The sequence below is a fragment of the Notamacropus eugenii genome, chromosome 1, assembly GCF_028372415.1.
Source record: "Notamacropus eugenii isolate mMacEug1 chromosome 1, mMacEug1.pri_v2, whole genome shotgun sequence".
In the NCBI taxonomy this organism is placed as follows: Eukaryota; Metazoa; Chordata; class Mammalia; order Diprotodontia; family Macropodidae; genus Notamacropus; species Notamacropus eugenii.
The window spans coordinates 335,218,818-335,233,741 of NC_092872.1; the positions used below are offsets into that span (position 1 = coordinate 335,218,818).

The 14,924-nt window shown below is 38.8% G+C and overlaps 2 protein-coding genes across 2 annotated transcripts in view; one reads left to right on the forward strand and one right to left on the reverse strand.

Moving 5' to 3' along the window:
- Positions 1 to 2,220: 2,220 nt before the first annotated feature.
- On the reverse strand, positions 2,221 to 3,351 carry LOC140517500 (neuropeptide Y receptor type 6-like). The gene has a single exon (XM_072628818.1). It carries the CDS (start codon positions 3,349 to 3,351, stop codon positions 2,221 to 2,223), a length of 1,131 nt encoding a protein of 376 aa, XP_072484919.1.
- A 9,120-nt stretch (positions 3,352 to 12,471) lies between these two features.
- The window catches only part of KLHL3 (kelch like family member 3), a 256,443-nt gene continuing 253,990 nt past the window's right edge, over positions 12,472 to 14,924 (forward strand). Inside the window, exon 1 of the mRNA XM_072629840.1 lies at positions 12,472 to 12,599. The gene's annotated coding sequence lies outside the window, so the exon portion shown is untranslated. The remainder of the gene's footprint in view (positions 12,600 to 14,924) is intronic.

A 14,924-nucleotide genomic window follows, 5' to 3' on the forward strand; every position in this document is an offset into this window, starting at 1 on the left:
AAGGGTTGTCAGGTTGTTTCTTTAATATTGCTACTCATGCACCCCCATCTAACGTGTTCTCCCAATTTCAGTTGCCAGTTAATATCTCACTAATACCATTTAACCAATTAACATCAATATATTTATAAAGGGATATTTGTTCAGAGGTTATAGCAAGAATTCAAGAGAAATTGTTATTAAACAACCAGTTTTGGGGGAGATCCAGGGTTTTTCCCCTTCCTATGTCCCCATTCTCTACTAGGTCAAGCCAGTATCTGAAGGACATTGCTGATAATGAGAATGGATTAACTTTCTCCTCAATCTTGTTCAGACCCCACACAAGTTCAGAAGCCCATTGTGTTCTGCTCAGAATTGGGTAGGTGGTAGATTTTTTGTCTAGAATTGCACAAGGCTGGGGGTGCTCTGAGAACAAGAGTGATCAAAGTCACGTCCCTCCCCCACCCCCATTAGAATTGGTCCACTTCTCATAATACTCATTCTCTCATTACTGGTTAACCAATCAGAGTTGATTTCCACCCTTAGGAACACCCACTCTTCAAAGGCCTTAAGTGGGTTCCATGAGGGGTCTTTGACATTTGACAGTGCCATTGACTCCATTTATTAATTATTCACTAGCACAAACAAATGATTAATTACTTAGAAATTATGTCTATTGAACTTTTTATACATCTCAAACTGAAGTACAACATCCTAAACTAAGAACACACTTTAGCATCTTGGTCCCTGGAGAGAATAGATTTAAAGAGGTTGCTACAAAATGTTGTCCCCAAGTCAATCTCTAAGTGTAGTATTAGCAATGACAAATTTCTCCTTTGATGTCTTGGCTGCTGGATTGAATCTAGCAGGTCAGGCCTCAGGACCAGCACCTTACCAGACTCAGCTCTTGCTTTTGTTCAACTGCTTTATGGTGTTGTGACCTGGTCTTTAACATCTCCATTACTCATTCAGGAAAGAGTGAAAGAATAGGGGCAGAAGGATGATGCACCATGCAACCCAGGAAGCTCCTTTCCCCCGCCTCTCCTCTGAAAACCACAACTTTTTCTTCTTCCTCCCCACTCAAATGCCACCAAGGAAAAGAAAGAGAGTTCGTCTGCTTGAGCCTTTGTATACACCCTCGATTCTGACTCAGCAGCCAAGTAAAAGGCTTTTCCATTTTATGCAGTAAATTGACAAGAATTAGAACCTCCACATGCTCTGAAGCAGTGAGGGAAAGGGTACCTCCCATAACACATTTCCAGAAGGAATGGATGGACAACAGGCAAAGCATGTCCGCGTACTCTAAAGACTGGGCCCCCTTTGTTCCATAGGGTAAGGTTTAATAATAAACTTTAATAAAGAGAGTTATAATGAACTTTAATAAAGAGAATTAAATCAATGATACCTCATATTTGCATGACAGTGTAAGCTCTTTAGTGTGAATGAGTTTTCTCTATGATTTTCTGAGATGAAGACTTTGATAGGAAAGAGGGGGTAAAAGAATCAAAAGCTCCAGATACTCAGGCCTGGGAGACTAAAAACATGAAAGAACTTTACTGACTTTACAGAAAGACAGCATAAAATTAAGACCTACCTTCAATTTTTGAGATAATTGTTACAGACAGCATCTAAGAACTCCCAAGATCAGGAAGATTTATGGTTATAAGAGAGCTTTGTCTGTCTAGTCGTCAGTAATATAATGAAGAAGTCAAGTGAGGATAATCATTTTAAGGGGGATATATGAATGAATTTTGATAACTTTATTTTTAAGGGGCCTGCTTTCTGAAACAAAGTGATTTGGGAATAATTCCTGACTAGCTTTTTTTCATCTCCAAGAAGATGACCTTGTTTAGATGAATTGTGTGTTTGTCCTTTGTTGCCAAAGAAGACCATGCCATCAGAGAAATAATGACATGACTTGCACTTGAATTTGTTTTGAGTGAGGGAGGTCTATGCAGGTCACCAGCCTCACTTCTCCTCCAGAGCCATCTGAATCCAGTGACCAGATATTCCTCAGGATTACTGGAGATGACCCAGGATGAGGAAATTGGGGTTAAGTGACTTGCCCAAGGTCACACAGCTAGTGAGTGTCAAATGTCTGAGGTGAGATTTGAACTCAGGTCCTCCTGTCTTTGGCACTGGTGCTCTATCAACTGCACCACCTAGCTGCCCCAATTCAGATAATTCAAATGAATTAGCTACATGTACAAAGAGCTACAGCCAGTATCAGACACATGGAAAACACTAAAGCAGCACATGTTTTTGGACTGCTGCTGGAATAGGGGCTAATTTTAAGAATCCTTTGGTCTCATCTGTGTACATGGTGGAAATGGCAATATTTTCATATTTTTCTTGGTGTGCCAAGCATCGGCAGTGGCAGATGAGCACCAACAGATCCTTCTGGAAATTCTTGTTGAGAAAACCATAAAAAAGAGGATTGACACACGTGGAGGTCATGGCAACCAAGTGGCAAACCACAAATACCAGGTTGTGGTGGCAACTCATCAGGGCCTCATGGTACCAATCAAAGATGGCATTGAAGATGTTTAGGGGTAGCCAGCAGGCCCCAAAGCTCACCACAATGGAGATCAACACAGTGTTTATCCTCTTGCTTTCACTTCCCCTCATCTTTTCTACCTTCCCATTCCTCCGACGGAGGCAGATCAGGATCCTCAGATAGCAGATAAAGATGAAGCCTAGGGGAATGCAATACTGGAGCATGAGCAGGGAGGTGGTAAAGAGGAGCTGGTTCACTTTGGAGGACCAGTCCTCCACGCAGGCCATCTGATGGCTATAAAGGTCACTGGGGAGGGAGAGGTTGAGAAAGGGTTCATTAGTGAGGTGGTAGGATAGAAGGAAGGGAGCTGACAGTAAAAGTGAAAACAGCCAAATCAGCAGGATGCCCCAGTAGGCATGAGATATGTTGGGTTTCCAGCCACAGGGGTTCACAATTAGCTGGTACCTTTCAATAGCAATTAAGACCAATGAAAATATGGAAACAGTGACGGAGACACTCTGTGCATAGGAAGTCAATTTACACATAGTGTCTCCAAATATCCAGTAATCCATCAGTGTATAGATGACGGTAAAAGGGATACACATGATACACATCAGGATATCAGACAGGGAAAGATTGGCAATGAGGATATTGGTGACATTTTTAGCTCCTCTCTGCTTTTTGATAATGATGATGATGATGAGTGAGAGGTTTCCAAAAAGGCCTACAATTATGACTATGATATAGGCAATGAGTAGGATAAATAAGGCTGGAGAAGGCAGCTGACAGGATTCAAAGTATAAAAACATAGAGGAATTGTTCTTTACTGTGGTTTGGTTAAGAGCCATATGGTTTAGCGAAGTCTCAGAATAATTCATTCTATAAAGTCTGGGGGAAGCATCAGTGGTGTTTTTCAAAGTGGAATTTTGTTAGGACCTTGCTTAGATACTTTCAGGATGGGTTCAGTAGTCTTCAGTCTTCTTTGGTCCCATAATGGAAGTATTTAGACATAATGAGCATCTTTCTGAAGCTCTGAAAGGGAAAAAAAAATGCTAAGTGTTACTAAAGACTTAGAAAATCTACAGATTCCAATGGAGACCCTAAGAGATTATGTCATCTGTACATATCCCTCTAGGGAGGGCAGGACCTAAGCTTCCAGATGAGAAAAAGTTCTTCAATTCCCCCTAAAGATTCTGAAAGAATTTTTTTATGGAGGTTGACTCTACCCCTCACCCACCTCCAGTATAAACTGCCTAGGTGTGATCTGAACTTTAGACGATCAGTATCTCAATCAAGCTATAAACCTTTATATAATCTCTCTCTCACTCTCTCATCTCTCTTTCACTCTTCTTTAACTCTGTCTCTGTCTCTTTCTCTGTCTCTCTTCTCTATCCACTCCCCTCTTTGTCCACTCCCTGCCCCCCATGCTCTATACTCTTCTTTCTTTTGGATCTAGACCTACAATTTCATTGGTGTAGAGAGGTTTCGGTGAGCAGATTTGCTCCATCAGTAAAGACTAGCAACTCTTTTGCATCTTACAGTGTTAGAGAATTGCTTGGGGTACTGAGCAGTTAAGTGACTTGGTCATGATGTGTCAGAAATGATTTGAATCTAGGCTGTTATGATGAGGAGGTCAGCCCTCTGGCTATTATGCCAGGTTGCATCTCTCCCACGATGTTAGGACTGTTCTCCAACCACTGCAATGTGTGAAGTAGACTAAAACCCAACATAACAGGAGTCAGAACATTCAGCTCTAGACCTAGGCCCACCAGTTCAAGTCTTTAAACAAGTCACTTCCTGTGTCTAAGCCCTACTTCCCCAACATGGGAGATGAGAGAGTATAAGACCCCTCCAACGCTCACATTTATTCTCTTGTTCTAGGCTCTGATACATACTGGATGAATGACCCTGGCAAGTTGCTTCCCATCTCATTTGAAGAACAGGTGTATTGGTGGAGGAAGTTTCCTTGCTGGGAGTAAGCTTTAAAAAAGTAATTCAGATTTTGTTCCAAGGTTCTTGTGTTGTTTGGTTTGTTTAATTTGGTTTGTTTTTTGAGGATTGGTTGTTTAGAAGACAGAATGATTTCTTTCTTATATGAATTATTTCCTGCATAATGGTTAGGATGCCAGGCCAGTGGGCATCAACATCTGTTTAACACCTCATATGTAAACCCACACTACTTTCAAGATTGGAGAATCTCAGAGATGGAAAGGGCCTCAAGGACTACCTTTTCAAAACCAAACATGAGGAGGATTACCATCCATGTCCTTCCTCAAAAGCAGCCAGCCAGGCTACAACTTAGAGATTTCCACTTAGGGGAAATTCCCCATTTTGCTTTCAGATAGCAATAATTGCTATGCTTCCTTACTTAGAACCTAAATCTGAAAGGTGCATCTTCAACCCATTATTCCTAATTCTATACTCTCTAAGTTTACTCCCTATTTCACATGACAGAATTTCAGATTCTTAGTCAGTTATCATGTTTCCCATAAGTCTTTTATTTCCTAGATTAAGCATCCCTTTTCCTCATTAGACCTGATCCACAGGCCCCTCACTATTATGTCTTTCTCTAGATGGTTTCTTTCTGGACACTATACTTAATAATAATAGACTGAGGATAGTGTCGGTTTTTGTCGAATTGGACAGATACCTTTTCACACAAACTATTATTTAGCTATACCACCCCATCCTATACTCGTGCAGTGGATTTTTTTAACGCAAGAAAAGGATTTTACATTTATCCAATTACATTTAATCTCAATAGAGTTGTGTCACCATTCTAGGCCTCTCAAGATGTTTTTCAGATTCTGATTCTGTCATCTGACCTAGTTAGCTAGATAGCTAATCCTTTTAACTTTCAGATCTGAAGTGTATCATTTATTCCCTTAGCCAAATCATTGACAACATTTTGAATGGCATGGAGCTAAGGACCAGAATGCACCACTGTGCATTCAGTCATTTACCTACCTATCAACTAGACCTGAGGTATCAAACACAGCAACCCACAGTACTCCCAAGTACAGCCTGAACCAGCTTAAAATGCAATTGGGAAATATTAAACAAAATAAATAAAAACCCAATAAAACCGAGATGATATTAATACGTATTTTTCTAAGTCAGTATATGACTGGCAGACATCCTTATATACAATTCAGAGACCCCCTTTTCTATTTCAATTTGACAAGCCTTAAACCCATTTACTTTGGCTCTCCTTGACTGGTCAACAATAGGTCCCGCCCGAGAACCACTTAAAGGTTATTTTTTGGGCCCAGATGGCCCAAAAAATGCAAAGAGAAGTTGTATCTCTTTCAGTCAGCAGCCCCAAGGGTCTTCCCCTTCCCAGTTTGATTTATTTTTTAATTAAAGAGGCCATCCTTTGACTCACTTCTTAAAAAGACCTATTCATTGAATGGGTGTTGCCTCACTCAAAGTGAGAACTCAGAAGACCTTAGCTTCAAAAGGCCAAGGTCTCCCACTGCATCCTGGGCCATCTCCAGTTATCTTGATCCGTATCTAGCCGCTGGACCCAGATTGCTCTGGAGGAGACAGTGAAGCTCGTGACTTTGCGAAGCCCTCCCTCACTCAAATCCAATTTAATTGCATGTCATGGCATCACCTCCCTGATATCATGGTTCTCTTCGAGAATGAAGGACAAACCATGACACCACTACTGTAGAGCAACTCAGTTAAAGAAAGAAATAAAGTTAGACAATCAATCAACAAGAATTTATTAAGGGCCTACTGTCTTCCAGGTTCAGTGGTGGGACCTAGGAATACAAAAAAAAAGGAAGACAGTCCCTGATCTCAAGAAACAAATATTCTACTGTTAGAACACAACAAGTACAAAAATAAGGATAAAATATGTGGTGTATATAATAGAAATGTACATACATATTACATAATTCTATATTTTATATATAATACTAAGTATATATGTTATATGATTTATTACATAATTTCTGGGAGAAAAGGGGGCATTAACAATTGAGAAAATAAGGAAAGGCTTCTTTAGGAAGGTTGAACTTGAACTGAGCCTTGAAGGAATTTAGAGATAAAGAGATAATATTTATAAAGCACTTAACACAAGGCCAGGCAAATTTTCTTCCCCTTCCCCTAGAGACTTCAATTAGGACTAGAAAGATTCATCAAAATAATTTACACTGGGGAAGAAAAGGCTGAAAATCAAACATCTCTCTCAGGTTGGCTGTTTGTCATGACTCCAAACAATAAACTGCCATGTTCAGATCTATACTCTGTCCTGAGCAGAGAAGACGGCATTAACAAGAAAAGCCCATTTTGAAAAAGAAATAAAATCTTAAAATATTATTTGAGATTACTCATCTCTGCTTTGAATAGCTCTTGTAGGTTCAAAGGATGAGTAAGCTTATGTTGAAAAAGAACTGCTTTATTTAGAACAGTTTGTTAAATTGTGTATACCTTCTGAACCGAAAATACATTTAGTAGGTCTGTATTCCAAAGAGATAAAAGGAAAAGGAAAAGGACTCATATATACAAAAATATTTATCATAGCTTTTTTAATAAAGGTTAAAAAAAACAACCTAGAAACTAAGGGGGGGGCTCTCATCAATTAAAGGAAAAAATTATAGTATAGGAATGTAGTGGAATACTATTATGCCATAAGAATACATAAAAGGGAAAGTTTCAGAGAAATCTGGGAAAATTTATATGATGTATGAGGGAAATATCTCCTTTCTGAGTTCATGTGGTAGGTAGTTACTGCCGATTATATATTAACCACAATGTAGAAATTATAGAGGTAAAAACCTAGGTTTTATTATTATGCCCAAGCATAAGTTCAGCCCTCAGAAGTCCCATTTAGGGCTCTCATGAGTCCTCCTGTAAATAAAATTATGTCAGAGTGACAGAGAAATTATTCATTTACATATTACAATCTTGTGCATTCCTCTTAAACCATAAAAGTTAAAGGGAAGATAAATCAGTAATCCCATATTTCCTAAAATGTCATAAAAGATGAACAAACTTAAAATAGTGTAATCTACACCTAAAGGAACCAACCTTTTCAAACTTTAAAGGTAAATTAAGTCAGGTTACAGATTATTTTTAAAGATTCACAAATAGGCTAATGGAGGGAGATGATTTACGTGTCGACAAGGAATTAGGGACAGTTGAAATTCTTCCTCTGGCTTCTTAGGAATGTTTAAACTTCTAAGTAAATTTTCCCATTCCCTGGGACAGATTCTGGCCAGGCAAGGTTAATATTAATGAAAAGTTTCGGGAATAATAAAAGCAAACCAAAAATTTCCATAACAGCAAACTAATGCAAAGTGAAGTAAGCAGAACCAGGAGACCAATTTATATAATAACAGCAACAATGTAAAAAGAAACAACTTTAAAAGACGTCAGAAATCTGACCAATGCGATGACTGAGTACAATTCCAGAGGACTAGTGATGAAGCATACCCCTCATCTTCCAACAGAGATAGATTGGGATCCAACTACAAAATGAGACATTTTTTAGATGTGGCCAAAGTGGGGATTTTTTTGCTTGACTATATTTCTTACAAAGGTTTTGTTTTTCCTTTTCTTTTTTTCAATGGGGAGGGAAAGTGGAAGGAAGGAGAGAAAATAGATTTTTGTTAATTGACAAGATTTAATTAAATTTTGAAAAATAAAAAAAATACTTCTTTAATGATAATATGGATCTATTGGGCTGCCACTGTATCATATCTAAGTTCACAGATACTGGAAAATCCTACAGATAAATAGAAACTGGTGATAAAAGTGAAGAGATTGGGGGGGAAAAGTAAGCAAGGTCACACAGTCGTGTAGCTTTTATAATGAGCTAAAGAAAGCATGGTCATATGGAATTCCCCCAACCCTCCCTGGGTCACAGTTACGGGAGAAACATTTCCTCTTTGAGTTCATGTGGTGGGTAAGTGCTGCCAAATATATATTTACCACAATGCAGACATTATAGAGGTAAAAACCTAGTTTTCGTTATGCTCAAGTATAGATTTAGACCTCAGAAAACCCTAACCATCACGAGGATTCTGACAAGGTTTCTTACAGGTAAAATTACGTCCGTGACAGAGAAGTAATTCTTTTACATATAGCAATCTTGTACATTTCTCTTAAGCTGTAAATGAGACTTCCTTCAACATCATCATAGCTGAACAAATTTAGTTAAATAGTCATAATCTCATACATCTCCTCAGACTCTATAGGTAAACTAAGTCATGTTACAGATTAAACTAACTTTAGAAGGCTCACAAATTGGTTTGTTGAAAAGAATTTTCATGTCACTAAGGAGTCAGGGACAGTTAAGATTGTTCCTCTAGCTTCTTATCTGGGAAATGTTTATTAAGGCTCTGAGTAAATTTTCACCTCCTGGGGGAGAGGTTTTGATCAGGTGAGGTTAATATTAAGACAGATTTTTAGGTAAGCAAGATTTGCAGGCAGAATGGCCCTGAGTCCCAAATAATAAAAGGAAATTAAAACCCATAACATTGGATCATGCAATAGAGGTCAGAGGGGCCTTAAGGCCATCTGATCCAACTAGTCCTCCATCTCCCTACCAGTCCTCCCCCGCCTCTCATTAGAGGAAAAGTCTTAGAACATTCATAGGAGTTGACTGGAAGAAGTAAAAATCTGAGAATGAGATCAGAGATGGGGCAAGAAAGGAACAAAGTGACTTTTTTCTTCTTTTTTTTTAAACATCCTTATATAGTAGAAATTAGGAGTACTGGATTCTTATCCTGCTTTTGCACTTGTGTGATCCTGGGCAAATAATTTTCCTCTTCTTTGATCTTCAGTTTCCTCTTCCTTCCCCCAGTATTCCTCCTCCCTATACCCTCCCCAAAAGTTATCCCAGATATAACAAATAATGTTTTTTTAAAGGCTAAAAAAGAGAAAAAGAAGAGGAAAAAATTAACAAGATACTATGGTGATATAAGAAACAGAACATATCAATAAAACATTTTTAAAAAGTGAATGTTGCAAAATTACAAAGAATAAGAATTTCTTGAAGGAAGTCACAATGAAAAGATACCAATTCCACTACTTTGCCGAGGTAGAAGTCCATGAGTATCCTATGTATCCCCATCGGTTCATATACATCCTTCCATGCTTCTCTGTATTCATCCTCTTAGTTTTATTTTATGTCTTTGTTTTTTAAATGTGTTTCTTGCAGGCAACAGATTGTAGGATTTTATTTTTCTCTAAAGTAGGGGGGGGGATTTAAATTGTGATTTTCCCTGTTTTTCTGTTGTAAACACACTGTTATGTTCCTTCAATTATTTTTAGCCTTTTCTTTTTTTAAGGTACACCTGTTCCCACTGGCTCTCTTCTCCCTCCTATCACCTCTTCTCATTTATTACCCTTTTTTCTTTTAAGATTTTGCTTATTTATTCCTCTCTTCTACTTTTATCTGGTTACATCTTTCTATCCTTTCTTTTTTTGCTGTGTCAAGTAGATTTTTCCCTTTCCTCTCCTCTTCCTCAACTAGTCTTGTTCATTAGTTATTTTTTTTCATTTTTTGCAACACTTTCCAAAAACAAAAATTCTCTTAGTCTCTTCACTGTCCATCTTTGCTTTCTGCTTTCTCTGATTCATGACCCCACTGATCATGTACAATCAAAACTTATCCATTTTAAGCTCTTACCCTCCTAGGTGCTTTCTGCCACCAGCTTTTAGAGTTTATGTTTACCCTACAAATTACCCTTTTCCTTTGTGCTTTACCCACAGAACAATGCCAATTACTGAAGGTGTCAGATAGGACACTGCCCCATGGTATACCACTGCCCCTCCATTGATCTATACCCTTTCTTGTTGACCTTTTTTTTTAATCTACTCCCTGTGTCCACACTCTCCTACCCCTCCAGGTGCTTGCCAGTTGTCCTAGGGGTTCCACCTCCCTCCCTCCTGGGACAAGTAGATTTTTTGCAGGTACCAAAATGCCCCAGGCTTCATCCAGTATGAGGTCCTCCCCTCCTTTCACCCATACAAGCATTCATCCCTTGCACTTACAAAGTAAGATCCCCTTCTTTTTTTCTCTCTCTTTTCATTGTTGCTCCTCCCCACCTCCTTATCCACTTTCTTATAGGCTTTTGTCTTTCTGAGACCAAAGAGGTCATCTTCCCCTCATTGGTAGCCCTTGATCTGACCCCAATACATCACTCACTCCTCTGTATCTTCCTGCTCCCCTCCCTCCTTTCCTGTAAACTCCCAGGTTGTAATGTAGTCCCACAAGAGAAGCATTCACCTGTAGGTGAGGCATTGCCAAAATAATGCTCCCTTATCCACCTCTTCATCTTACCTCTACCAGATTTCAGCCTTCACACCTGCCTCCTTATGTACCTTTGGAAAGAATTCTCTTACTGGTCCTTCTATTGTCACACTGTTACTGTTACTGTCCGCAATTACTCCTCTTGCAGTTCTGTTTTTTGGGGTGTTCAAGAAGCAAACAATCCCTTCAGTTCTAGTTTTCTCTCTAAAATTGATCCAAACTCTTCCTTATTATAACTTCCACTTTTTGTCGTGGATAGTTAAGCTCAGATTTGTAGGATAGATCATCCTGGACTGCATTCTGAGCTCCAGTACTCCTCTGAACACATTGTTTCATTCCCTCTTCTTTTATCAAGTAGATACCAAATAATCTTGTTATTAAAATACCCTTTCTCTTTTACCTGACCTGACCTGAAAAATTTGGTTTTTTCATAATTGAATTGTCAAATTTAATTGCTATGTGTCTAGGAGTTTGCAGCCTTGGATTTTTTTCCTAGAAGTGATCTGTAAATTCTTTCAGTTGGTATTTCATTTTCTATATTCAGAAGTCTTGGGAAGTTCTCTCCTGTTTTTCAGTTGATTATTGTGTTAAGGTTTTTTGTCCTGTCATGTTCTTCTGGGAGATCTGTTATTTTTAGGTTGCTATTTATGAATCCTGTCTTTAATATCCATTTATTTTACTTGCATAGTGAGCATATTTTCTTTTAATGTTTTTGATTTTTGCTTCTCTTCTAGATTGTCCTTCATTTTTGTTTATTTGCATTCCCAGTCTATTGTTCTCTCTTGTTTCTTTGGTGAGTCTTGGCATTACAGATTCTAGTTTTTCAATTCTGCTCATTATTTTTGTGGTGTTAGCCATAAATTCTGCTCTCATAATTTTCATTTCTCTATTAAACAATTCAGGAGCTATGTGCTATGGTTCCATGTCCCCAAATTCCACAAGATCCCCTATTTCATCAAGTGTTGGATCATTTTCCTTAATTTTAAAGTATTTATTCATAAAATCCTGAACTCATTTACTAGAACTGGAGGCCTTATTTCCTTCTGTTACTATTTTTCTTGTCAATTTGTCTATTTATGTTCAAAGATTTTGTGATTTCTTCTTCCTGAAAACTTTGATACTTTCAGTCATTCCCTCCCTGTCCCCCAATTATTTTCCTTATCACTCACTTTCGGACTCCCTTCTCTCTGGCTGTGGTTTTCTGGGGGCTAGATCTTAAATTGTTTCAATATCCTCTCACACCGAGCAATGAATGGTTCACCAACCTAGGTTTCTGCTCCAATTGATTTTGGGTGGTCAGAAATAGCCCTAGTTGGGTGCTGTTCTCTTTCCCACAGGCTTGGTAGAGTGCAACCCTGTTCCCCATAAGCATGGTATCGTGTTGGTGACCTGTCCCACTCTGTCTGTTCCTTAGTTCTCTGGCCTGACTCCAGCAGTACAGAACATGCTTTCCCTGGTACCAGCAGTTTAGATGCTGGTGCTTCTGGGCTGCAGCCTCTGGCAAACTTTTACCGTAAAGGGCCAAAGTTTCTTTATCTTTGGTGCATAATTTCTGTTTCAGAAAAGTTTGAGAGATTGTGAGGATTGGAGAAAATGTCTAGTCATCTATATTGTTGCTCTTGTAGCTCAGAAGAAGCACTGGGGGATACCCAGAGTCCAAAAGCAGGTAAAAAACAAAAAATAACCATAGGAACTAATGCTCACTGACCCTAAGTTCTCCTCTTACAGGTGTCAGAGAGGACATTGCTCCGTGGTACACCACCTCTCCACTGATCTATACCCTCTCCCTGTGTCCATACATTCCTACTCCTCCAGGTGCTTGCCAGTTGCCTCAGGAGTTCCACCTCCCTCCCAGGACAGGTAGATTTTTTGCAGGCATCAAAGTGGGGAGGGGAGGTCAACATAACCCAGAAAAATACAATATTCACTTGTGATTTGGGGGGTGGGTTGTTTTTTGTGTTTACATTATTGTAGACACTGTATATATTCATTACATGGCTCTGCATGGATTCATGTAAATCTTACCATACTTTCCTATATTCATCATTTCTTACCAAATAGTAATATTTTGTTACATTTATGTACCACAGTTTGTTTAGCTGTTTCTCAGATTGATGGGGATCTACTTTGTTTCCAATTCTTTGATTCTACAAAAAATACTATTATAAATATTTGGTGTATGTGGGAATTGTCTTATCAATGGCCTCCTTAGAGTATGAGCTTCATAATGGAATCTGTAGGTCAAAGGATGTGGACATTTTTAGTCATTTTATTTACAATTCCAAATTCTTTCCAGAATGGTGGTACTGATTTATAGCTCCAACAATGCTCTAGTGTATCTATCTTCCCACAACACCTCCAACATTGATTATTCCCAACTTTTGTCAACTTTGTCAATGTGCTGAGTATGAAGTAAAATGTCAGGATTGTTTTGATTGCATTTTTTTTTTTTTTATTATTAGTGATTTGGGGCATTCTTTCTTTTGGTTGGTGAGAGAAATGATTATTAGTAACCAATTAATATTGAGGAGATCCAGGGTTTTTTCCTTTTCTATTCCTCATTCAAAGCCCAGTCCTTGTAAATCCTTGTGAGTTCTTGTGATAGATGAGATTGCCCAAATCATCTGAGTACATGCTTCTCACCCCACCCAACTAGAAGATCTTAGAAAGAGAATCTAATCTAGGAGAATTCTGTGTTCTACTTAGGCAAGACTTGGTGGCTCCCTTTCTTTGTCCAACAGTAACATGATCAAAGACTTGTACCTAGCCCCTCATTAGAATAAGCTCACCTTTCATTATAATATTCATTTCTTCATTAATAACCAATCAGAGTTAATTTCCACCTGTTGGGAACACTCACTATCAAAGGGTATTTAAACATTGAACAACCTCCATGAGTCATCTTTGGTTTCTAAGAGAAAGTCAAAGGATCATCATTTTATTAATTATCTACTAGCCAAACTAATAAAATAGATTATTAAATACCTAAAAATTATGTCTCTCAGACTTTTCATGCATCACATTGGTAATAGTCTGTAATTCTTTTGAGAACTTTAAAAACTGTTATGGTGGTACACTACAAAGACTCATACTTAGAGAATGTCTCACAATCATTTTTAATTAATTTGTTTCCTTTAAATGAAGGCACCTTGAATGAATATGGCATCCTTCCTCCAAAGTACTTCCATATGTTGCTGTTTTACAGATTGAGAAACTGAAGAGCTGAGAGTAAATTGTTTGAGATCAGTATAGATTTTGTGACTACCAGTAAATGCTTCCTATTGTTGCTGTGTTCATCCTTCACTTTCGAAGAAGACCATGACATCAGACAAATGATGACATGACTTGTATTTGACTTTGTTTTGAGTGAGGGAGGGCTATGCAAGGTCACCAGCCTCACTTTCTTCTCCTGAGCCATCTGGATCCAGTGACCAGATATTCTTCAGAATGACTGGAGATGACCCAGGATGCAATGGGAGACCTTGGCCTTTTTAGGCTAGGCCTTTTCATGTACTCACTTAGAGGGAGGCAATGCCATTTTAGTGAGCAAAAGAAAAAAACAGCTAAATCAAACTGGGAGGGAAAGAGAAATTGCTACTATTGATAATCACTCTAAGCCAGTCATTAAGTGGAGCTTGGGCAGGGATGAATTGTTGTCCAACTTATGAGCTTCAGAGTGCACTGGCTTTAAGATTTTGGGAAAAGGAAGGAAGGAAGGAAGGAAGAAAGAAAGAAGGATGGACATCTAGCCAGTAAACCCCAAAGGAAGGGGAGAGGGAGACAGAAGAGAGAGGATGAACTGGGTTACCCAGGTAGTTGGGTCCCCACTCAGGAGCTCAGTCTACTCACAAGTTGTTGGTCCTTCATTTTCAAAGGCCATGACATCAGAGAAATGATGACATGACTTGCACTTGACTTTGTTTTGAGTGAGGGAGGGCTGTGCAAGGTCACCAACCTCATTTTCTCCTCCTGAGCCATCTGGATCCAGTGACCAAATATTCATCACGATGACTGGAGATGGCCCAGGATGCTATGGGAGACCTTTCTGGGTTACCCATCCTCTCCCTTCTTTCCTTCCTTCCTTCCTTCTTGCTCCCAAAACCTTAAACCTAGTGCACTCTGAAGCCTAAAGGCTTCCTATAAGAAAGGCAGCATAGACGTCTTCCTTTTAAGACCCACTTTAAG

Coding starts and splice junctions, on each gene's coding strand:
- LOC140517500 (XM_072628818.1), bottom strand. CDS start 3,351: ATGAATTATTCTGAGACTTCGCTAAACCATATGGCTCTTAACCAAACC.